Source organism: Apium graveolens, chromosome 1 (assembly GCF_009905375.1).
Source record: "Apium graveolens cultivar Ventura chromosome 1, ASM990537v1, whole genome shotgun sequence".
NCBI lineage: Eukaryota > Viridiplantae > Streptophyta > Magnoliopsida > Apiales > Apiaceae > Apium > Apium graveolens.
In genome coordinates this window covers 165198160-165223376 of record NC_133647.1, presented here as the reverse complement: position 1 = coordinate 165223376, position 25217 = coordinate 165198160, and the positions used below count along the sequence as shown (strand labels likewise).

At 35.2% G+C, this 25217-nt stretch overlaps 3 protein-coding genes, 1 long non-coding RNA gene and 2 pseudogenes across 7 annotated transcripts; 1 reads left to right on the top strand and 5 right to left on the bottom strand.

Moving 5' to 3' along the window:
• Positions 1–276: 276 nt before the first annotated feature.
• On the bottom strand, positions 277–2750 carry LOC141721694 (uncharacterized). Its single transcript, XM_074524746.1, has 4 exons — positions 2630–2750; positions 2099–2392; positions 1575–1745; positions 277–789 (listed from the first exon to the last, which is right to left on the bottom strand). Exons 1-4 carry the CDS (start codon positions 2711–2713, stop codon positions 580–582), a joined length of 759 nt encoding a protein of 252 aa, XP_074380847.1. The 5' UTR covers positions 2714–2750; the 3' UTR covers positions 277–579.
• Positions 2751–2855: 105 nt separating this feature from the next.
• On the bottom strand, positions 2856–6177 carry LOC141721688 (uncharacterized). 2 transcript variants are annotated; one of them, XR_012574821.1, is made up of 5 exons: positions 6073–6177; positions 5397–5623; positions 5093–5200; positions 4846–4968; positions 2856–3337 (listed from the first exon to the last, which is right to left on the bottom strand). It is a non-coding gene; the product is annotated as an uncharacterized LOC141721688 (long non-coding RNA). The 2 variants fall into 2 exon arrangements; XR_012574820.1 differs by having other exon boundaries at positions 5397–5626; positions 6073–6166.
• A 574-nt stretch (positions 6178–6751) lies between these two features.
• LOC141721675 (OVARIAN TUMOR DOMAIN-containing deubiquitinating enzyme 7-like) lies at positions 6752–10639 on the top strand. Of its 3 annotated transcripts, none has more exons than XM_074524721.1 (7): positions 6752–7169; positions 8150–8211; positions 8608–8692; positions 9125–9309; positions 9550–9610; positions 9999–10285; positions 10370–10639. In XM_074524721.1, exons 1-4 carry the CDS (start codon positions 7158–7160, stop codon positions 9263–9265), a joined length of 300 nt encoding a protein of 99 aa, XP_074380822.1. In that variant the 5' UTR covers positions 6752–7157; the 3' UTR covers positions 9266–9309; positions 9550–9610; positions 9999–10285; positions 10370–10639. The 3 variants fall into 3 exon arrangements, with proteins under 3 accessions (XP_074380822.1, XP_074380804.1, XP_074380812.1); XM_074524703.1 differs by lacking the exon at positions 6752–7169 and adding an exon at positions 7256–7966; XM_074524711.1 differs by lacking the exons at positions 6752–7169; positions 9999–10285 and adding an exon at positions 7256–7966.
• A 736-nt stretch (positions 10640–11375) lies between these two features.
• On the bottom strand, positions 11376–14004 carry LOC141710641 (uncharacterized; annotated as a pseudogene).
• LOC141710628 (uncharacterized) lies at positions 14001–14957 on the bottom strand. The gene has a single exon (XM_074513192.1). The coding sequence runs from the start codon at positions 14955–14957 to the stop codon at positions 14001–14003; it is 957 nt and encodes a 318-aa protein (XP_074369293.1).
• Positions 14958–24407: 9450 nt separating this feature from the next.
• LOC141721666 (major strawberry allergen Fra a 1.07-like) lies at positions 24408–25003 on the bottom strand (annotated as a pseudogene).
• Positions 25004–25217: the final 214 nt, after the last annotated feature.

Here is a 25217-nt window from a genome sequence, read left to right as displayed (position 1 = left end):
ATAACAATGGCTTATCTATTGGATGACTTGCTAACAGAATATCTGTTGTTAAATTTAATAACAATTTACATAACACATTTTTACCAACAGAATCCAAACAAAATTATGATTCTAATTTTATTTCCCTAAACCTGTACATATTCAATAAAGTACACATTCAACAAAAGATAATAAAGGATAGTTGTGTTTCATTAATAACAAACCATCCTCTTGTATTATCATCTTGCATTTGCAATACAAGATGAACAAATACAAGATGAGCAAAAGATAGCAATGAGCATAATGTTCTCCAAAGTCTTATCATCTGCCCAAAAACTACACTATACCAAGATGTCAAATCCAAATGTAGAATTACCAAACCTAGTAGCTTTTAACTAGTACAAAATCATACGTCCATATTATACGCAACATAAATAGTCTAGGTCAAAATGCATAGTGAATATACTAAATCAAATACTAATTGCCATCATCTTGACCATCTAAGTCAGCAGGGGAACGAGGAAGTCGGGCTGAATTAGCCTCGATAATCGCGGGTAACTGATTTTCCATCGCTTGCATCCGTTCGTTCATTTCTGTTAGCTAGTGCTTAAGCTGTTGGTTTTCTTCTTCAGTGGCAAAAGATGAAGGGTAATGCATAGTCTTCGGCTTGTAGAAGATGCTTTGTGATGAACCAAGCCCATACACCCTATTTTTCTCATCAGGCCCTCCAACTGCTTTGAGAAATAGTGCATTTCTATCTACAAGCTCCCCAGATTTCTCTTGTTGCTCACAAAGTACTAAAAAAGTTTCCTGCATATAACAATATAAATGATCCTTGCATAACAATATAAATGTCCTTGGTTATTCCTGCTAACAATATATTAAATTTACAAAGAGGTTATTTTTTTTATAAGTCTGTTATTGTTTTGACAACGGAAGAGTTATTATTAAGTTTTCATAAAAAATTGACTACTAATTTTCCGAAAGGATGCTAAAATCCTCTTATATTAGCTACAAACATTACATTATAACTTGGTTTAAAACTGAGCTCCTCCCATCTTAATTATCAACTAAATAATTTCACTGATTCTATAGAAAGTTATTTGGGACTCTGGACACAAACTTAGTTTCTCCGAAAATAACAGTAAGCCGCATTTACACATTTTTAAGTATTTTATGGTGAATCAATAAACGTTACACTATTAAAACAGTAAGCCACACATTTAAATATAAGAAATATAGCATACTAAAAATGCAACTCCTCTCGTAGTTCTATTTTTTAAGAACTATGTGTAATTTACTAGACACAATTAACTTAATATCAGTTTAAGCAGTGATTCATATTTTCATAAAGTTAACTATTTACTAGACACAATTAACTTATTTTCGTATACAATTGATTTAGTTAATTTGCTAATATAAGTCAAGAGTTGTCAGGTCCACGATAAGAATTATTTATATAAGCATAATCTAATGATGAAGGAATAATATTTTATATATAAATGAACAGCGAAGGAAAATAGGTAAAAAGCAAAAAAAAAATGTGTTCACAGTTAAATTTACGAAGAAGAGACGGATTTATCAAAAGTACTCACATATATTTGTTGACTTTTTTTATCAACCCATACAACCTCAAATTCCTCGCCATTCTCGCCATCCTCGTCATCCATGCCATTATCTTCAATATCGCCATCCAACCTCACATTTCTAGTATGTGTCATGTAGAACAACACATCAGCGGTAGGTTCTCGCTTATGTTGTATCTTCTGCAAAAAATAATTAGCAAAATTTAGAGCATAAAAAAATTATATTTGAGCGTCAATAAAATACAGTTACCTGGCTTTAGCAGTGTGCAAGAAGTGTAATTAATTAACTTAATTAATTTACAATACTATTTCTGAGCTTAAGCTTTCCGTGACAAGAAAGCTTTTTAAACACCATTGGTTTATATACGAAACAATACTTCAAAGATAAGAGATGGTTCTAGCTTCAGTGAATGTTGTATTTTAACTTGAAAGAATATTCCCATTCAACATCCAAACCACATAAGCTTTTACGTGTCCTCCTTCTAGAATTTATAAAAAATTAAATGCAAAATTCTGAGCAAAAAAATCCTTACATAACGAGCTGCAACAGTCCTATGAGAAGCGGACCCACTAGTATGTGTTGAAGGGTGGCCATCAACCCCGCTACGATAATTTTTTTTCTGGATCACACACTTTGTTTGAAATTTTAGTATTTTCCAATATTCAACCCATTTTAAATAGACATTCTTGTCAATTCTTTTATCTCGTCTATTGTACTTTTCCCAGTTAGAACGAGCTACCGAAACAAGCTCAGAATACTTATTCCTCGTGCAATCTTTCCAACCATCATAAATAATTTTGTCCGACTGTCTCCACACAAAATATTTCTGTTTAAAAAAATAGCAATTGTCACTACTTGGACAACAGTAAAGATATGTCATAAAAATCATAAATACCTTTCTATTTAAAAGTATTCCTGTTAAAAAAATTGGCAATTGTCATAACTAACTACTTGGACAGCAGTAAAGATATGTAATAAAAATCAGCCTAGAACAACTGTCACTACCTTAGAACAGTTCATAACTCTTTTAGGATGATATAAATAATACAAGTGATAAAATTACCTTAAATTCTTCAAAATAAAAACTTTGAGTTTCTTCTGAAATTGACTTCCAATTGTATCCTTCAGGTTCAAGTCGCTCATACATGATTTTCTGAATCCTTGCAGAGCAATTATTTGAAGGTTCCAATCTAAAACATATATAAATTTGACAAAAGGTAAATCACTAGATAATATTGTGAAACAAAAAATAATTCAATTTTTTTAAAGAACTCGAAACTTAGGTTTTTTCAATTACTTGTACTCGCATCCTTCCATCTCTCTGTTTAAAGCCAATATTCCAACATAGATTATCATTAACAGCAGTAGAGGACACATTAAGCGTGCTTGGATGTGATAGAGATGGTGTCTGTTTATCTGGTTCTGATTGAGCATCGCTTGAGCGTCGTGATTGAGGTTCAGGTGTGTGTTGGCGTGATTGAGCAGTGAGATGTCGTGATTCATTAGGTGTCCTTGACTGCGTAGGTGAGTGAAGTCCTGACTCATATGGTACACGTATTCGCCGTTGACCTGGTCCCGATTGAGAATGAGCACGAAAGTGCTGTTGTCCGGATTTGGTGGGACCACACTGCCCAGATTTGGAGGGAACATGCTGTCCAGATTTGGAGGGAACAGGTTGTCCAGATTTGGAGGGAACACGCTGTTTCAATTGAGTGGGAATGTGCTGTCCAGATTCAGCTTGTGTAGGCTTTCCGGAAAGAGCTGGTACGACCTGACCAAGATGAGACGTTACATTTTCAGCACGACTCCTAAACCTTCTCATTTGTTGTTGTAATAAAGAAGATAACATAATACTTAATAAAATTGATTAATGAAGAGATTGCATAATATAAAAAACAAAACACTGCTATACATCATGATGTTCAATTGAGAACAATAGCATTTCATTAGACCAATAGCATAGTAACTGGTGTTTCATCTAAGCTGTCACAGAAATGCGTATACATGTATCGATAATCACTCTGTTTGTAAATTCATAATGACATTTACAGAAACCTACTTGCGAAAATTAACAGGACTGCTTATATGATATCTTGGAATCCTTCCAGAAGTTGGAGCATTGTATGCCAAGTACGGCTACAGTGGATAACAAAGCAACAGAGGTAAAGATGCTAACTTAAAGATCACACAGAAAAACCATAACAATTAGTGAAACAAACATAAATTCGAACATGTGTTTATCATAATTTAAAATTCAGGATTTATCACCATATACTACTTAACAATACTTATAAACTCTGCATTTTGTTACAGTCTTCTTGTTTGAGAAAACAAACATCCAGAAGTTAGGATTAAAAATATGCAATAATAGGGAGCCAAAATGACCGGTTGGTCACCACTTAAAACCTAATCGGCAACTTAAGCATGCCTTACCACTGTTAAGAACTACATGGAAAAAATACTTCAGGGAAAAAAGTTCATATAAATTCTTTGAAATATCTATTAAAAAATATACAACGGAAGTGACTAAAAATAATGAACAGAAGAAATTGCTACTGGAAACAAAATATTCAACCTGTGCAAAGAATGCTTAGCTATGCTCTCTAACGAAATAGGGAAAAAAGGTAACTACAGTCTTAGAACAGCCTAATTAGTAATTTAGTAAACAGTATTTTACGCGCAAAACTATTTTTCCCTTGTCTACCCCAAGCTTAGCCCCTGTAACTAACCAGTGACCAGGAATATCTTGAGGCCCCTTCGATATTTCTGTTGTATCAACTATTTTGGAAAATTTCCCAACTTGGACAGAACCATCAACCTTCTTATCATCCGTTTTTCGTTCATTCACTAGTGACGACGATGAAGCACCATTAGACCTCTGTACACCAGAGATATTGGAAGGACTATGATCCCATACAGATCGACGTATCATTCATTCACTTGTGACGACGTATCAGATGTATAATCAATGGCTAATTAATCAACAAACGTGCGATTAAATAATCAAATATTTAACTCATAACAACTAGGTTAGTAAGAATACACCAGAATTCAAAGTCAGTCAGACAAAGTCAAGTACACACTCTGCACCAGGTACACATTATCCACTGTTAATGCAAGTGACCCACAAGGCAACCTTTTAATGTGATGTAAGACAAACACACAGTATGCTAGAGAATAGATATACAAGACAAACACAAAGTATGACCAATCCTAAATTATATCAACAAATTCAGAAAAATACTCAGTATCCGTGACAAATTCCAGATCGCGACTTACTTGGAAGGTGTCACTGGCTTTGTCAACGGTTGTCCTAGAGATCTAACTATTAGGAGCTGGTACGGCCTGACCAGAATGAACCATTACATTTTCAGCAGGGCTCCTAAACCTCCTCATTTGTGGCTGTAATAAAGAAGATAACAAAATACTTAATAAAATTTATTAATGACAGATATTGAATAATATAAAAAATAAAACACTCTTAAGGGGGTCTATATACAAAAGTGCAATCCGGATCGTGAGTTACTTGGAATGTGTCACCGGCTTTGTGAACTGTTATCCTAGAGACCTGACTATTAGGAGCATCCTTCTTGCCAGTATTTGCACTTTGACTGCATTTCTTTTTATTCAAAATCTGCAATATAACAAAAACATCAATTCACCGTACAGAACCTCTCAGGCGGATTGCAATGTAATTTAAAGTTTAATAAAAAGTATGCAATTCATAAAAGCATATAGTATGAAGTAGTGGTAATTCAAAGATACTAAATAAAAAGTAAAAGAAAAATTTTCTAACAATAAAACTTTACTAAAATCAGCTTTACACGTACAAGTTGTGGTTCTACATCTGGCAATGATCTGGTGACATGACTATTAGGAGCAAAGCCATGCTCCTTGCCAATGATTGCACCCCTGCTGCATTTTTTTTATTCACCAGAGCAAAAGCATCATGACCATCACTTGGTTCTCCATTGCGTTTCTTAGGACTCGCAAACTTAGCAAAGCCAACACCCTTATTAACAATACCCTCATTAGGACTTCCATCATGAGTCATAGGCTGCTGCAAATAGAGTAAATAAAAAAAATATAAACACAACATATATAAACAAACATAGAGAAAGTTAACATGTTCGATTAGCCAATTTATAAGCACAGAGAAACAATCTTGTTGCGAGTAAGTTTCTATCATAGGCACAAATGAAATAAGTTAACTAATAAGATGAATTAAACTTATAACAGAGAATCAGATGAATTAAACTTACACCAGTTGAGATACTTAAACAAATAACAGAGAAACAGAAGCAAGCAACGAAACTATAAGAAACTACACACAATTAATAGCAACTGAGTCAATTGAGTCAATAAATTATTATTTTAGACAATTTCAATCAACTACACACATATATATACATACTTATACATATAGTAACAAAATATAAAAAGAGAAATGAAATCCCATGAATTGAATACACAAACATGAAAAGGAAATGAATATAAGATACATACATCTATAAGAGATGCCAATTTTTCATCTTCATTCCAGCTTGATGAAAAACCCTAGTTTCTTATCGTCGCCCCTTCACACAAAAACCCTCGTTGCTGTCTAAAAACCCCAACACAACAACTTATGTCCTGTATTTATATTTTTCACAATTATTATTTAAAATATAACATTAGATAACTTGTTACCTATATTTTGTAACATATTATATATAATATATTATTATAATCACTACTAGAATTCTGTCAATAGACATCGGTCCTTAGACATCAATTGCTCAGACGACCGATGCTAAAGTTCTTTTAGATATCAGTTATTTTAAAACCGATGTTACTGCTTATATTAGACATCGGTCGAGAAGATAACCGTTGTCTATAGTAATTGTTCAAATCTGAGAAACGTTAGTTAGACATCGGTTTTTAATATAACTGATGTCTTTATTTTATAGACATCGGTTGTATTTTACAACCGTTGTCGATGATTAACTTAAAAAAATTAAAAAAAAAAATATGCGGACACTTTCCCCCCTTTATTCCCCAAATATTCCCCCTTAACCAAAAAAAAAACCCGTTCCCCCTAATTATTTTTCCTGTCTCTCTCTCTATCTCACTCTCTCTCTTCTCTCTCTCTATCACTCTCACTCTCTCTGCTCTCTCTCACGACTAAATTATATTCCCCTTTCTCTCTCGCTCATACATCTAACTCCCGTCTCTCTCTCTCTCTCTCTCTCTCTTCTCTCTCTTCCGTCTCACTCTCCTCTCTCTCTCCATATCCGTAATTAAACTATAATTATCTCATATTGTAACTAAATTAGGGTTCCAATTAAGCCCCAAATTCAAGAACACCTTCAATTAATCAAATTCCAGTTTCGAGGAACCCTAATTTCTCGACCGACTTTTTAATTTATTGTTGATTTGGTTTCTGTTATATATATGGTTTCTGTTATATATCATTTTACTTCTTGTAAAATTTGAGTCGAGCTATTGTTGATTGGCAGCCCGCTCATTTTCTAGAACCTTGACTAACTATTTTATTTTCTCATATTCAGCTTCTTTGGAATCCGGAAAAAATAAATTCACCACAAAGCAATATGGAAGCCTTGGTATGCTTCAGTTTCCATGTGCTGATTTGGGAATCTCTGTGTGTGTTTGTATGTGTAATATGTGTGTGTCTGTTTTGATTCAGTAAATTAGCTACCCGTGCTTCAATCACGCATTATTAATTAAGTAGTAGATGTATTTATCAATTAATGAGGCCGAGTTGTGTTTTTTTTTATCTTCATCCAAAGATCTGTATGTATATGTGTGTATTTTTGTGCTTGCTTAATCTGCGTATTTCATGTTTTTGTGTGTGTATTCATTATTGGCTTCCAAGATTTATTTATAGATGAACATTTATGATTTATGGTGTATGTATCCTACTTATGTGACCAAATCACAGCTATTTTTCCTTTAATGTAATTGTGCTACGGGTACTCGAAGGTAAAATGAAAGGTCCAAGTAACATAGCCTATATATCAGTATTTTTAGATCAATAAAACTGTTGCAAGAACCACTTTATTGTAGTAATGTACGATTGCACAAACTGCAGCACAAGTGCATACTAATGTTATTGAATGTTAAGTATTTAAGAATACCCAACTACTTGCATTTGTGCAGTTAAAAAACCTGTTTCCGTTATTTCCTTTTGTACTATCTGCTTTCTACTTAAGTATTTGAGAAGTGAATGTTGGAGTTATTCTTAAAACATAATAACCAAGAAACATATGAGCCTTATATTAAGGATCAAGTGCCATTTGATGAATATTGTCAATCCATGGAAAATGATGGCACCTGAACTGGACATATGGAGTTAGAAGCTACTTCTCTTGTTACTCATAGTATCATATGTATACACCAAGTATTTCACTTTTCCCATCTTTATGTTTTGTTCCCTAGTTCAGTAATCTACTACAATTACTTACACTCAATTGAAATTTTCTCATATCCATTTGAATTCAAAAATCTTGTAGCATAATTATCTGAATAACATATTCATGTTTATTGTTTTGCGCTTATAATTTTATCCCCTTTATTTTTGCAGAAAATGTCACCTCGTTGGCATATACAGAATTTTGATAACCGTGATGCTCAGATGATTTATTTGTAAGCATATGCTATAATTTTTATACCGTTGGTAGTTAAATATGTCATTACAATTAAACGAACTGATGTGATATATTTAATATCTAGTCTTTTATGCATTATAATGTGTATGAACAGATAGCTAGTTAATATATTCAAAATCATGGCCTGGTTTAAAGTAGATTGTGTTTCCTTGTGTTTGCATTTGGGTCTTATAAGATTTAATCTATGCACTTGCTTATTAGAAAAATAGACATGTATGCACAACATATTGTCCATCCTTTTCAGCTGGCATTGGGATTCAATTTCTGTTGCTGCTGGGTTTCAAACCATTATATATATTAATCTCTCTTAATTTTATGGCATTATCATACTAACTTCTTATGTATGAACATAATATGCTTATTAGTTGTGCAGGTCATATCATGACGAGGAGCACTATAACAGTGTGCGAGTAAAGGAAGACACATGTGTTGGAGCTTCCAGGCCTGTGATAATCAAGGTTTTATATTTGTCACTATTCTATGATTTTGTATATTGACTACTTATTTCTAGGCATCCTCTATTCTGACTGTGAGGTCAGAGGTTCAGAACTTATATCGCCTATTAGTTAAACATAATTGTGTTAAATATTTAACAAGTAGCTGTAGGTTCTGATCTTGTCCAACTTCTAATTGGTGATTGGTAATAAAATCCTAAATATTTTCAATATGTTCAAGGCTGATGCTAACATTTCGACGATATCTCATCAAGCTAAAGTCTCTGTCACCAACAAGTCTAAAGGAATAGCTGATAAAAAATATAGCCCGGAAAATGCTAAAAAGGTCTTATACCATACTTAAACCTAGTTGCAGAGGAAAATTTATGTTCGCATTTCTTAACTTTTGTAGTTTAATTAATACATAATATTTTGGTCATCTTTTTTGTTGTGTAGATGATCCCATCAAGAAACAAGGCTTGTCCCGGCGGTTCTAAGAAGAAATACAAGTCTTGTTGCAGAGTAGTTGCTGGGAGATCCTCTCCTAGGTTTATGTGGGGTTTGTTCTTGCCCAGAAGATGGGCTATATTGGTGTGAGCGCAGGACTGTGTCGACTACAGTTGTAGTCCCACTAATAGAATGTATGTGCAGCAAAATACACTAGAAAAATGAATTGATCAAGTAATTAGCTGAATAATGTGATGGAAACAGTTAATTTATATATATTTACTTATCTGAAATTCATGAGCGCCTATGTTTGTAAATGTACAAAGAGTTTGGTTTGGCCGAGTAAGCTTTCCGATATTTTACTTTTTTGCAGTTTCTGCATATGGTTAGATTCAATTATTTGATACTATCTTGAACATGTGTTTTCTTTGTAGATTTTTCAAGGATTCGAGTGAAGAATAAAGAAAGCATGCTGAAAAATTTATGGAGTATCAGGTACTTGTATTGTGTTTGCTTCTTTGTCTTATTGATCTTGTCCACATGTTTAATTATTTTACTTAATTGGTTAGGTAAATTAGGTGGTAAAAACTTTGGTATTCTTCCTTGTTTACTTGCTAGTTCAAGCTTAATGTAGAGTAGAAACAAGCTCATAAGTGTATTAATATATGCTATAAAAAATAATTTACCGTTAAAGTGACGACCCATTATAAAATAGATATAATCCAATAATATAGATAATAACAATAGTAGTGATTAAAGCAAATCATGTTCAACAGATCTAGTAAATGTCCTGGATGACCGTTTTTTGTGTTTGTTCTTTCAGATGTGTATGATGTTTAAATAACTTGACTTTAATCTTCTTTTAACACTTTACTTTTATCAGTGCACTGGCTCCTAAGCATCCCATGGCTCTTTGGCTCGGTCTATAATACTAAAGCTTCAACCTCCCTCTGTAAAATCAAAGATAACAACCTGTCCCACTGACTTTTGGTCTATTCTTATGAAATTTGCATTAGCTGGTACATTGCTATGTAGTCAGTAGTAGGTGGTTTATGAGAAGAAGGGCCAATATATAATATTTTGGAATGAGTTTGGAAAATCAATAAAACTTGGAATAATTGAGGATGCAGCAAACAGAAACAACATGGCAAAACTCCTTAGATTTGAGAGGTATATGTATTGTAGTTTGTATGAATCCACAATGCAGTTTCACTCTAGGTTGTGTCTAATTGTCAAATTTATTGCTTTTTGCAGCACAAAGTCGAACGGAAAACTAACTTCACTCGATCAATATACCTTATGCAATACCTAATGGATTATGAAGACAAGAACTACCAGAATGTTTCCAACGAGCTGATAGTGCCAAGGAGGATGACACACATTAAGGATGAGTTGTAAACTGCTACATCTTTGGACTATATATCTTAATGTATATTTTTTTTTCTTTTCCCTAGTTTAAAGAGGGTACCACAAAAACTTGCAGTCTGTGCTAATTGGCTGTGAGGTTATGAAGATGATTTTTTTTTTACAGTTATGAGATGACTTTGATTCAATTTGTGTTTTAATTTTTAGGTTGTTGTAGAACTAATGTTAAAAACCACAAATATACATCAGTTTACACATATGAAAGCAATATCTTATAATCGCAAAGACATCAGTAAAACCAAGGCAATAACATTGATTCAAAAATAAACACCCGATGTCTATTTGTCATATTAACATCAGTTATTTAGAAAACAATCGATATCTATTTCTACATTGACATCGGGTACTTAAAATACAATCGATGTTTATTGTTCAAATAAACATCGGTTCTTTATAAATGACCGATGTCTAATAGGTATGAGACATCGGTTTTTTATCTTTAATCGATGTTAATTTATAAATATTTCTTGTGTGCTATAGTTTTAAATAGGCCTAATCGTCCTAATATTACATTTCTGAACTTGACACTCCACAATTAAATAACAAGAATGTGAATTAGACATCAGAAATTTTCCAGAAACGATGTGTAATATTACTTAGACATCGGTTGTTAACCGATGCCTTTGAGAAATTATCTTTAACATCAGTCACGAAGACATCATACATTTTTTACATAGACATCGGTTTTTAACCGATGTCTAAGGTCTTTTTTCTAGTAGTGAATATGTATGTATATGTATTAAATAGCTTACAATTATAATTGTAATATTATCACATATACTAAGATAATTATATATGTATGAATAAAACTTATAATTATGAATAAAACTTACAATTATTCAGAAAAATCACTATAAGCATCTTCACAATTGCTACTATCTTCCATTTTTGAAGACCCGTCTTCTTCGGATTCATATTCCGTTTCTTCTTCCGGAGTATCATCACCATCATCCAAATCTACTTCAACTCTATTATCATCATTTACATGTGTAGGAATGTCATCTATACTAATATCATTTAAATGTGTAGGGATATCATTTTGGAACAGCTCTTGATGTGATGTTGGGGTTTGAGGAAGTTCAATAAGTGATCGAGCCTTCACTTTGCATACAACTAGCCAATCAACCTTGTCTCGTCTAAGACTTGGATAGATACAAAAATAAACTTGCATGGCCTGCACTGCTAGTACAAATGGTTCATACACACACAATTTCTTTCTTTTATTAACCTCTACCATATTATAACGTGGATGAACTTTTGTACCAACATTAAGTGTAGGATCGAACCATTCGCACTTAAACAAAACAGTTTTCTTCACCGGTGAGCGAGGATACTCGATAATTAAAATCTCTTCAATTATTCCAAAATAATCATTAAATGTCTCGCTGTAATTCGATCCTTTGATACATACTCCACTATTAAACGTCGATCTATCAGCCCCATATTTTCGAGTGTGAAATTTGTACCCATTCACATAGTAAATTGGTACCGACTTAACTGAACGAAGAGGTCCGGATGAAATATCCCGAACATATTCATTTGGTACTAATAATGGATTTTGAGCCTGGAATCATTAGTGGTGACTATTAGAATACGAAAAAACAGTTAATATGCAGTTATCTAATACTATTTATAAAAGCAGCAATTAACTTACATAATGTTTGAACCACATTGCGAAATCACTTTCCAAGCACCGATCAACTTCAACACTAGACATAAGTGGATTATGCTCCCGAAGTTGATTTATGAAAATCCTGATTACACAAAAAAAATCATATAACAAAACTAATATTCATTAATAGGGAGAGGTAAGTACGTATGTGATAATGACAAAATAATCATACTCGGTATATGGTGCAATCTCTGGACAGTTAAATAAGATGTAGTTGTGTGCCGCCATATATTCTTGATCATCAAGGTAACGAGTTCTTACACTCCCATGTGAACGTCCACGATGAGAAAATATAGATATATTTCCCTTAAAACTCTCCTTACCTCCATTTGGATCATTTCTGGGAACCTGTCTATGTTTTGTCTGGACATGTTGGCCAAAGTAGTGTGAGCAAAAAGTGGAAGCTTCTTCAACCAAAAAAGCATTGCATATTTATCCTTCAACCCGAGCTTTATTTTTTACATTATTCTTCAGGTGCCGTAAAAATCTTTCGAAAGGATACATCCAACGATACTGTACAGGACCTGCAATGCGTGTTTTATATGGCAAGTGCACTAAAAGATGTTCCATGGAGTCGAACAATGTTGGTGGAAATATGCGCTCTAACTTGCAAAGTATAACAGAAATTTGTTCTTCAAGTCTTCGCATATCACTAACCCTCAAAGTAGTTGAAGTGAGATCCCTAAAAAAAAAGGCTTAACTCTGTCACTGCCTCCCAAACATTATTTGGAAGAAATTCTCGAAAAGCAAGGGGAAGAAGTCGTTGCATAAACAGGTGACAATCATGGATTTTCATTCCAAATAACTTGTATTTCTTCATATTGATGCAACGTCCCATATTTGATACATATCCATCTGGAAATTTCAGATCTTTCAGCCATTCACACACTTTTTGTTTCTCTTTTTTGTCTAAACTGTAACATACTTTTGGATACTTTCCCGTCGACTCATCAATTACTAACTCGGGTCTCTGACAAATAGTTGCAATATCATCTCTTCCCTTGAAATTATCCTTGGTTTTTCCTTCAATTGCCATGATAGTGTTGAAGATATTTTCAAAGACATTTTTCTCAGCATGCATAACGTCAAGATTATGTCTAATCGATAATGTTCTCCAATATGGCAAATCCCAAAAGATGCTTCTTTTTTTCCATCCACAGTTGTAAGCTTTAATGACTCTAGCATTGTGTTCATCACTACCCAATTCAGTAACTTTCATTAAACCAAGGGACTCAATTTCTTGAAATACATCTTCACCTGTTCGCACTGGTGGGGCAACTTCAGTCACTATCTTTCCCTTTGTGAACCAGTTTTTATTCTTTCGGAATGGATGATTGGATGGTAAAAACTTTCGATGATTATCAAACCATGTAGTCTTGCCACCACGGGAAAGATTATAAGCATTATGATCATGAGCACAATGAGGACAAGCTAAATGACCAGCAGTTTTCCATCCACACAACATAGAGTAAGCAGGGAAGTCACTAATAGTCCACATCAATGCAGCTCACATATGAAAATTTTATTTAAGATAATTATCCCATGTCTCCACACCAACTTCCCACAATATTTTCAACTCAGCAATCAGTGGTTGAAGGAAAACATCTATCTTCTGTTTTGGATTTTTGGGTCCGGGCACAAGTACGGAAAGAAATAAATACTGTTCCTTTGAACACATCCACGGAGGTAAATTGTAAGGAGTCACTATAATTGGCCAAGAAGGATATTTTCTACCTGTTGCACCAAATGGTTGAAACCCATCAACAAAAAGTCCTAGTCTTACATTTCTCATCTCTGAGGAAAATGAGGGATGTGCTCTATCGAATTGTTTCCACTCCTCTGAGTCTGAAAATGACGCATTACACCTTCTTCCTGATCATGTTCGGCATGCCATCTCATATGGGTTGCTGTTGTAGGCGAAGCATACAATCGTTGCAATCTCGGTGCCAATGGAAAATAGATCATCCTTTTAAAAGGCACTTTCTTTCTCTCCTTCTTGGATTTGTTAAGTCTTGTTTTGTATCTCGGATGTGAACAAAATTTACATGACTCCATGTTGATATCTTCACCCCAATATATCATGCATCCATTAACACAACAATAAATATGCTCTGAAGGAAGCCCCAACTCTTCCATATACTTCTTCGTACTGTAAAAGCTATCAAGAAATGCATTATCTTGAGGCAAGATGCCTTTGAAGAACTGGGACGTCTGATCATAACATGCCTTTGACCAATGATGATCAGATTTTAAACTCAACATCTGAGCCATGGCAGACAACTGAGAAGTTTCACAACCTTCATATAACTCTCTTTCTGAAGATTTCAAAATATCATACAACTTTTGTGCCTCTGCATTTGGAATTTCTGGGTCAAAACTTGGACCAGCAGCATCCATAACCATGTTGTACATTAGGTTATCATCATCTCTTTCACCATTTCTATTGGAGTAATGTGAGGAGGATTGCTCTGCCCTTTGTCTAGAAATATATGGCTCTCCATGTCGATCCCACACATAATAATCTCTTACAAACCCTTTCTTTATTAAGAGCAATTTTACTGTTTCCGCATTCGAGAATTTGCCATTCTCACACTTGAAACATGGCCACTGAATATTTGTTCCATTCATAGATTCTTCTCGAGATATAACATATTCCATAAAGTTTTGCAAGCCATTTACAAAATCCGGAGTTAAATATCCTCCACTATCAATCATTTGATACATCCAACCTCTATTATTATCCATGCTTAACTTTTAATAACCTAAAAAAAACATTCATAATTCAAATATTTATACATGTACATATTTTACTTTTAGAAACGTGAGCATGGAATAAAAAAAGACAGCATAAATCGGTTTACACAACACCCAATCTCCCATCCAAAAACTTGTTAAACTGATTTATTATAAAATTAAAATTGTTGAATAGCAGTACATTAACAACATAAAAAATATGTACTACTGTTTAGAAAACTAGGAACTTAACTACCTTTATTATCATCTATGCTTCGGGGGAGACATATATAGAGACAAAAACTTTACAAAACTTAGGACATGGCAAAACATTTTTAATTAAAATTAATTACAAGCTAACTATATAATGCAAACAAAATACTAGCTATCCGTGTTTAAGAATCTCAAAACACAAGTTAATTACCGAAAATAATAAAAATAAACTTACCTTAATATTTTCCAAAGAAATATGTTGTGATAATTTGTGAGGATCAGATCTTGAACAAGATGAGAAAAATAGTAAGGAAGTTAAGAAATGAGAGATGCACCTCAACTACTGCTTTTACTAACGAGTAGGTTGTTAATATTAAATGCGAGGCCTGCATTTAATAACAGAACAATAACCGTGGCAATTTTAACCGATCTAGTTTTGTAACGACTTAGTAACATAATACTAACAGAATATTCTCCGTTGGCACTTCCTTACTAATTCATTGCAATTTCGTTACTATTTCATTAGCAAATATCTGATAGTAATCTGTTGGCAGTTCCGTTGGTAGAATTGCGCGGGATCTTTTCCCGCTTATTTTACCAACAAGATTTTCCGTTGTTAAATATCTGATCGTTGGGTCTTCGTTACTATTATATTGATTTTTTAATATTGTGAGTTCCGTTAGCAATTTGTTACTAATTTGCAACAAAATGATTTCCGTTATAAAATTCTGTTGGCATTATTGGAAACTCTTGTAGTGGTTGAAGTATGGGAAGCTATCACGGGGATATAAAGAAACTTTTATAATGCCTGTTAAATTCAAAACGTACTTACTTGGTGGCAATCCTCGAGCAACTATTGTCAAAGCATTGCCTCATGTATGCATAAAATATGCTCTCTTTGTACATAAATTGATGCATTATGTGCTTACTATTGTAGTAAGATACAACATCCAACATTAAATTATGAATATTTGTATTTGAAATTAGTTTTAAATTTTCATACAACAAGGAATGCAAGCATCAAATAGTGGATCTTGGGGCACTGATTAATTTATTTGAGTGGGAGGCATATACAGCATTATTGTGTTTTTGTCAAGTATATAGTAACTGCATAACCTAGGGCACAATTAGGTTTGAGATTGAATTATTCGCGCACACATAGCTTTAAAAAATGTTTTGAAGATTTTTGCTCATCGATAACCATATACTAATAAAGTGTAGATCAGTGACTGCTTGAAAGGTGGAATCAAACCTAGATAAATGAAGATAAAAAATTACTCCATTTTACATTTCAAATCATGAAGTCCGAATCTTAAGAAGTGTCCACTTTAATTATGAAGCAAGCACATTCACCCGATGAGTATTTTAATCTTACGAGTTACAACTACGTTCATCAATGACCAGAAGAATCATGTGACATTAATGTAGCTTCCACTAGACTGCTTTAGAACGTCAAAATTTTAACTTCTTTGGATTCTTCTTCACACATACATTTATTATTTCTTTCAATTTTCTAATTTCGTTAATTTCTACTCTCTTGTCCGGGAAATTTAGAAGATAGTACCAGAAACATTGACAGCAGTCACAGCGGGTGGTATATATTTTTCTTGTAAATAATAGCTGCACGATGTTATCTGTTCTTATGCACTCTAATTTGTGTAACTTGGAATTCCAACATTTCTCTGAGAGAAATATTCTTTAGTCTTGTCACTCCCCAAGGAATGGCCTAGTTAAAAACATTTATTTCCGTTTTGCAACTGTTGAGTTAGAAATAGAAGAAATATGTGAAGATAAATATCTTGAATTTGGCCCTTAATAAGGGCGAGAGTAAAAGGTTATCTGCACTTGATGTTCCTAATTTATGTTGGAATTAATCTAAACGTTTTATTTGTTTTATTGTTTAAATAAATCAGCTGGTCACTAGTATTAGTATTGAAGTAAGAGTAGGACTCCAGAGTTGTTAGGATGTGTAGTTAGGAGAATAAGTCGTGGAGAAAACTAAGGTGTTTAGCCCTGGTTTGTATCTATCAGTTTAGGCTCAGTAGTTTTAGATAAATTTGCTTCAGTTGCATTTGTTTTAGTTAACTCTCTCAGATTGTAAAACTCATCAGTTATCAATATAGCTGCTTTCATTTCTGTTTAACAGTATTGTTCTTGCTTATATTTAACACCTGGTATCAGAGCCTCACTCGATCGCAAGCCACACTTCAAGCAAATGGAGACCAACAAGGGAAAAGAAGGTTCTTTCGGTTTAAGCTACCCAATTCTAACTAAGACAAATTACACAGCATAGGCTATGAAAATGCGTGTGTTCATGCAGGCCCATGGTGTATGGGATGCGGTTGAACCCAAAGACGCAGATGCTGCAATTGAAGACAAGATGGATAAGCGAGCTTTGGCTATTATATATCAGGGGATAGGTGAAGATCTGTTAATGTCAATAGCTGACAAAACGACCTCAAAGACAGCTTGGGAGGCAATAAAAACGGTTCACCTTGGAGCAGACAAAGTTAAAAAGGCGAAAGCTCAAACTCTTAAGGCTGAATTTGAGTCTCTTGTCATGAACGATACAGAACAACTAGATGATTTCTGCATGAAGATGAATAGCCTGGTGACCAACATCTGGATGTTAGGAGAGAAGGTTGATGAGATGTATGTCGTCAAAAAGCTCTTGAGAGCAGTACCTGTGAAGTTTCTTCAAATTGCATCAGCGATTGAGCAATTTGGAGATTTGGAGAAAATGTCCGTAGAAGAAGTTGTGGGATCCCTCAAGGCACACGAGGAGAGAATACGCGGACAGAATGAAGTGAATAACGGCCAGCTCATGCTTACTGAAGAGGAGTGGTCACGACGTGAAGGCACTGAGACCAAACTGTTGTTTACACGGGACGAATGGTTGAAGCGAGCTAACAAAGGAGGAAATGGGGGAAATGGAGATTACCGTAAGGACGGTCGAATGTTTCGTGACAGGAGCAGAGTCAAATGTTTTAACTGTCATAATCACGGACATTTCGCTTCTGAATGCCGTAAGCCAAGGAGAGACAGAGAACAACGAGCTGAGGCAAATCTAACTCAAATCACTGATGATGAGCCCGCATTGCTTGTGGCTGAATTCGACAAGATCGACAACAGCAGAGGCACTAAACTTAATACGGAGGAGGACAACACGTGGTATCTAGACAATGGTGCCAGCAGTCACATAACTGGGCATCGTGGAAAGTTCAAAGATTTAGATGAAACTGTTATGGGTCAAGTGAAGTTTGGTGACGGGTCTATGGTACACATAAAAGGCAGAGGAACTGTGAAGCTTGTGTGTAAAAATGGTGAAGAACATGAACTAAAAGACGTATACTATATACCAACCCTCAGAAATAACATAATTAGCCTGGGTCAGTTATCCGAGGAAGGTAATCGAGTTGTTCTTGATTGAAACATGTTGTGGGTATACACCGCAGATGGAAAACTCTTAATCAAGGTACAAAGAGGTACGAACAGATTGTACAAGCTATGTGTCAAGGGAGTTCGAGGTGACTGTTTACTATCAAAGGTGGAAGATGAGACACGACTTTGGCATCTACGCCTTGGTCATGTCAACTTTACAGCTATGCAACTTATGTCCCGGAAACAAATGGTTTGTGGCCTACCCAAGGTGATGCAACCAGCAGGAACATGTAGTGGCCGCCTCATGTCAAAACAATCACGTAAGCCATTCCCTTCTCACTCTGTTTTTTCTGCGAAGCGTGTTTTAGAATTAATACATGGAGATTTATGTGGCCCTATCACTCCCATAACACCAGCGGGGAATAAATACTTTTTGTTACTAGTTGATGATTTTACTAGAATGATGTGGGTTTACATGCTCAAAGCAAAATCTGAAGCACTGACAGCTTTCAAGGGTTTTAAAGCTCTAGTTGAGAATGGTGTTACACCAGGAATCCGAGTATTACGGACTGACAACGGAGGAGAGTTCTGCTCAATAGAGTTCAATAAATTTTGTGAAGAGATGGGCATTTTGAGACAACACACAGCACCATATTCTCCGCAACAGAACGGGGTGGTCGAAAGGCGTAATAGAATAGTGGTAGCTATGGGCAGGAGTATGCTAAAAGAGCGGAATGTTCCATCTGAAATGTGGGGAGAAGCAATTAGACACGCAGTTTATGTACTCAACAAATTGCCCACTCGAGCCCTCTCAGAAATCACGCCTCACGAGGCCTGGTATGGTGAAAAACCTCATGTTGATTAACTTCGTGTGTTTGGGTGCGTAGCTTACAAGAAAATTCCAAATGTCTATGTTAAAAAGTTGGACGACAGAAGCAAACGAGTTGTGTACTTTGGTAGAGAACCGGGCACAAAGGCCCATCGGCTGTATGACCCAACCACAGGAGTTATACATGTCAGTCGGGATGTTTGTTTTGAAGAAGAGAAAAGCCGGTCCTGGAATCACAGTGAATCGACAAGTGCCGAAGTTGGAAAGTTCATAGTGGTGGGAATAGAAGATATTGAACCTGAGGCTGAAACCGCAGACAGTGAAGACACCATTGTGACCACACCACAATCAAGCAGCCGTACCTCGAATCAGAGTCAGACTGCAACTCCTCAAATTAATGCGTCTGTCATTCAGAGTACTGAATCTAGATCTGAAACAAACGAAGGAAGTATCTCAGCTACCTCAAGCGAAAGTAGTGCACCTCTAAGGTTCAGAAATCTGAATGATATTTATGCTCAAGATGAAGACTTAGAGTTAATAGAGGAATTGCACTTGTTGAGCATCGATGAACCTGTGTTATATGAGCAAGCTGCTAAGAGTCGAATCTGGAAGGACGCAATGAAAGCTGAACTTGATGCTATCGAGAAAAACCAGACCTGGGTTCTTACAGACCTGCCTAAGGGACATAAAGCCATCGACTTAAAGTGGGTTTTCAAGGCTAAGAAGGATACTAATGGCGAGGTTGTAAAACACAAAGCTCGGTTAGTGGCAAAGGGTTATGTTCAGAAACATGGGATAGATTATGAGGAGGTTTTCGCCCCGGTTACACGGCTTGAAACAGTAAGACTTTTACTAGCTCTTGCGGCAAAGAATTCTTGGGAAGTACACCATCTTGATGTAAAATCAGCTTTCCTCAACGGAGAATTGCAGGAAGAGGTGTATGTCGCGCAGCCTAAAGGGTATGTTAAAAGAGGACAAGAGTCAAAGGTGTACAGGTTGTTAAAGGCCCTTTACGGTTTACGTCAGGCACCGAGGGCCTGGTATGCTCAGCTCAATAAATGTCTTCACAAGTTGGGGTTTGTTAAATGTCCGTTTGAGCACGCTGTTTACACCAGGAGAGATGGAACCGAGTCATTGGTCGTTGGTGTCTACGTTGATGATCTTTTGATCACCGGCACCAGTACTTCACACATAATCAACTTCAAGGAGCAAATGGGCAGGGAATTTGAGATGTCTGATTTGGGACGACTCACTTATTATCTTGGTCTGGGAGTCGAGCAAGGCCAGGGGTTTATTGAACTAAAACAAACGGCTTACGCTAAGAAAATTCTGGAGAAGGCGGGTATGAGTGACTGTAATCCCGTCAGATATCCTATGGAACTGAAATTGCTGCTGCACAAAGATGAAAATGGTGAACCTGTGAACCCGACAGAATTTAAATCCATAATTGGAGGTTTGCGCTACCTAGTGCACACCAGGCCTGATATCGCCTATGCAGTAGGAGTGGTCAGTCGGTTCATGGAACGCCCAACTATGTTACATCTCTCTGCAGCTAAGAGAATATTGCGTTATGTACGAGGAACCTTGGATTTTGGATTACTGTACAAGGCTGGAAAAGGTAACTATTTGCTGGCAGTTTATTCAGATAGCGACTTGGCAGGATGTGTGGACGATCGTAAGAGCACCGGTGGAGTGGCGTTTTACTTGGATGACAGTCTCATAACTTGGATTTCTCAGAAACAAAGATGTGTTGCATTATCGTCATGTGAAGCAGAATTTATGGCAGCCACGACAGCTGCTTGTCAAGGGATATGGCTGCAACGAGTTCTTAGTTACATTTCAGATGTTGAGCCCGGGCCTGTCATGTTATATATCGATAATCGTTCTGCTATTGATCTCGCCAAGAATCCGGTCTTCCATGGAAGGAGCAAGCACATAGACATTCGCTATCATTTTATACGAGAATGCGTGGAACAAGGTCTGATCAAAATTAAATATGCCAGCACAAATGAGCAGCGTGCAGACATTCTCACTAAAGCACTGTCCGTAGCAAAGTTTGAGAAAATGAGGAATCTATTGGGTGTTAAGCAGCTCAAGTCAGTTTAGATTAAGGGGGTGTATGTTGGAATTAATCTAAACGTTTTATTTGTTTTATTATTTAAATAAATTAGCTGGTCACTAGTATTAGTATTGCAGTAAGAGTAGGACTCCAGAGTTGTTAGGATGTGTAGTTAGGAGAATAAGTCGTGGAGAAAACTAAGGTGTTTAGCCCTGGTTTGTGTCTATCAGTTTAGGCTCAGTAGTTTTAGATAAATTTGCTTCAGTTGCATTTATTTTAGTTAACTCTCTCAGATTGTAAAACTCATCAGTTATCAATATAGCTGCTTTCATTTCTGTTTAACAGTATTGTTCTTGCTTATATTTAACAATTTATGCATTTTTGAAATGTTTTGTGGCTGCTGATATATGTAGATGTTGCTTGTTTCAGACAGTAGCGACTAGCAGGTAGCAACAGTGCCAGAGTCTACACTTCGCTACTTATGGTATACTGAATTATCTTTTGTTAATTTGTTCCCTTTAGTTTCTCCTTATTGTTCTAGACTGTGTTTCAGCTAGTACTTGATGTGTGATTTTATTTTTCGTTTATAAAAATATGCTGGTATGATCTGCTCGGCATGATCATTTTTGGTAAATGCAATGAACATTCTTTCTTTTTGTTGCTAAGCAAAATATACAAAAACTCAAAGAAAAAGCTTAAGAAAGAGAAATAAGACTATGAAATTCAGAAATCTAAACTTAAGAGTATAAGATCCTGTTCGGACCTTTCTCTAACAGCTTAAGGTTTTAGAGCGACATGTTACTTACATGGTATCGGAGCTCGGTCTAGGGGAGGGACTCGGGTTCGATCCTAGCTACCGCCCCAATTTATTGGAATCATTGTTATTTGTATTGGTATTAGTATTGGGTATATTTTGTTGTCAAATCGTAGGATTGAGTGGGACTATTGAAGAGTATGAGGGCCTTCACTATAAATCTATCTATGAAAGGGCTTAAAACTAAAAAAATTGTTCCTGATAGCCAGTTTTACTAGCTCGGGGATGGAGTGCACATAATTATGGGAACGACCATGTTTTCTACCGTTAGGCTCTTTCCAGAGAAAATAAATCAAAGTTGCAATACAATGAACTTAGATGCAATTTGCTTCAGTAAACATAATGTGTCATACTAAATCAAGACTGGATCCAGGGTTATTATTATTTCACTAATCAAGTGGTGACGCTCTGGAGTTTCTTTTAATATCCTAGAATGCATTTAATTATTTATGGATAAATGTGCAAACAATTGCATCTGTTCATATTTGAATAATATTAAGTTGGAACATAAATCTTCCTTTATCAGGTGCAAGTCCGGTGGATACATTCGCATTTCAAGGAGACTTTTTCGAAGATACAATGGGGAGTTGGAATTTATTACAATTTTTACTTGAATGATTAATTGTAGTTTGTTGTGTATTCAAGTATTTTTAAAAGTTTGTAAACTTCGTACTAGTGTCTTCTTTTACATTTGTATGGTATATGGGACTTTACATCCGTGACCTTACAAATTAAAGTCTGCTAGTTTATTTTTGCTTCCTTTATTCTAAATATCTGATTGTGTGAGATTATTTCGGGTAATTTTGTGTGGTGTATGACACATGGCACGGGCCACTTGAGTTCCAGTCAAATAGGTCGATTTTTTAATAATACTGATACCCACCAGATTGGGTTTGGGTTCAAATTTCCTAATTTATTTCAAGTCGGGGTTTGGTTCGGGTAAGACCAAAGAGAAGTTCGGGCAGAGTCAACCCGACACAAATCCCATATTGAACATTGCCACCCATACAAGGCAATACGGAGGGAATCCAATATTCAATATTCTTGAATCATATTTCTAAAAGTTTTGTTAGGGATGTAATATTTTTTGAAAGATAAAGGTAATATTTACTAAAGGAGAAACAAGCACAAAAAAATCAAAAATCAAGCCTGCAGGCTAACAGGTAATCTAGTGAAAGAGCTAACTAGCTAACGAGTGGGGTGTTGCTTTACTAACACAATTATTTTGATGAAAAGATATTGCCTTAAACATAGGCATAAGATGAAATACATCTTGAAGAACCATTATAAATGATGAATGATCCAAATCTTTATTATTTATGGTCTCGCTAACCCGAAGGCAATCCATCATTACTTATACGAATGAAAACATATATTAATTTTTATAACCCATCAAGATTATGTATTATTTTACAATTTTCAATAAAATAAAAAGTCGTATGAATATTAAAAAGAGACATCACATAGTTCCAAAGTAAAATAATGAATGCGAAGAAAATACTAAAAAATCTTTTGTTGATTAATTTATTTTAAATTTTGAAATTTTATTATCATGACATTCGACATATTCATTTTGTCAAAAAATTAAAGTTTTAATACTTAATTTATTTAAAAGTTTGACTCTTATCTAACAAAGATGTGATGTGGGCGAGTACTCGAGTTCTTGATTTCTCCAAGAGTGATCAAAAGTTTCACTCGTGACGTGTGCGTGAGTTTAACTTTCAAAAATAAAGAAAAATGAAAAATAACGAGTTTATATCCAAAATTAATTAATAAAGTGGGAAGAAAAGAAAAACTCCTATATTTTTTTTATTATAAAAGGTGAATTATGAGAACAAGAAAAGATGAGATAACCCGAATGTATCTGCAATCGAGAACTTTTACCGTGAAACTATATGTACATCATCAAAGAAAGAAAGTTGAAAAAGAATATATCTGCTAATTTCCCTTCCTTTTGGACAGCTCAACAAAGTGTTAATAAACAATACAAAGCCACATTAGACAAACCATAAACATGGTAGCGTGTTCATTAGTACAACAGTTCATCATTTTAAGAGAATACCTGGGGCTGGAATACATATTCTACTGGTTTTTTTTAGCCTCTCTTCGTGCCCCGGGTATTTCGCCCTGCACCGGAAGGGAACATTTCAATTGCTTAAAGCCATGCTACACATATGCATCAGGGTTTTGGAGGAGATATGCTTCCACAATCTTGTACATTCCCATTACCTTCTGTTTCCCATCATTTATTTCATCCTCCTTTAGCTCAAAATTGTTCTTGGCATAAACTTCGGTCGTCATTTTGCAGATGGTTCCCCCAGCGCATGAAGCTTCAAACTTTACCTCGTACGATATTTTGTCAATCTTGTCCATCATTCCCTCTCCTTCAATCAAAGTGTAGTAATACACATAATTTTCTTCATTGAGGTCGTCGATCTGGTGCTTTAATACCTAATTTTGCTTCCTGGGAGCAGGAAAACAGGTCTGTCAATATATGCTTTCAAAATAAAAGCAAATATATAGAGGTACATGTTACATGTATATGGGCCAGAGTCATCTTGCCTTCAGCAAAGTTGATCTGTTTAATGCTTCCTGCTCCCCCATCTTCTTTCAGGAGTTCAATACTCTTAACAGCATGTGGTAATAGTTTTGGAATTAAATTGTGGTGGAATTAAATTGTGGGGGTCAACTATTGAAGCCTTGAATATTCTCGCTGGAGCAACCGGAGATGTGAGCTCATCTGTAAATGTAAAGATACCCATGAGATCTTAATTACGTAAGAATATAGATCAAAATCAAAAGCTTTATGTTGTATGAGAAACTGTGTCTGATTACAGAGATTAGATGACAGAGGTATATATCTATAGTAATTTAAGAATCGGAGATCTTGTTTGCTTAATTTAACAACTATGAATATATTTTATTCTGTTTCGGTGAAATTCGTTGAATTGTCCAGTATGCAAGGCTTGCAAGCAT

Bases quoted from the DNA above. Each gene is read 5' to 3' on its own strand.
- LOC141721694 (XM_074524746.1), bottom strand. From the start codon at position 2,713: ATGTATGAGCGACTTGAACCTGAAGGATACAATTGGAAGTCAATTTCA. The intron at 2,393-2,629 runs GTAATTTTATCA...TTTTTTAAACAG, and splicing joins TTTATTTTGAAGAATTTAAG to AAATATTTTGTGTGGAGACA. The intron at 1,746-2,098 runs GTAAGGATTTTT...TATTTTTTGCAG, and splicing joins GGACTGTTGCAGCTCGTTAT to AAGATACAACATAAGCGAGA.
- LOC141721675 (XM_074524711.1), top strand. From the start codon at position 7,913: ATGGAGTTAGAAGCTACTTCTCTTGTTACTCATAGTATCATATGTATA. The intron at 7,967-8,149 runs GTATTTCACTTT...TTATTTTTGCAG, and splicing joins GTATCATATGTATACACCAA to AAAATGTCACCTCGTTGGCA. The intron at 8,212-8,607 runs GTAAGCATATGC...TTAGTTGTGCAG, and splicing joins GATGCTCAGATGATTTATTT to GTCATATCATGACGAGGAGC.
- LOC141710628 (XM_074513192.1), bottom strand. From the start codon at position 14,957: ATGGATAATAATAGAGGTTGGATGTATCAAATGATTGATAGTGGAGGA.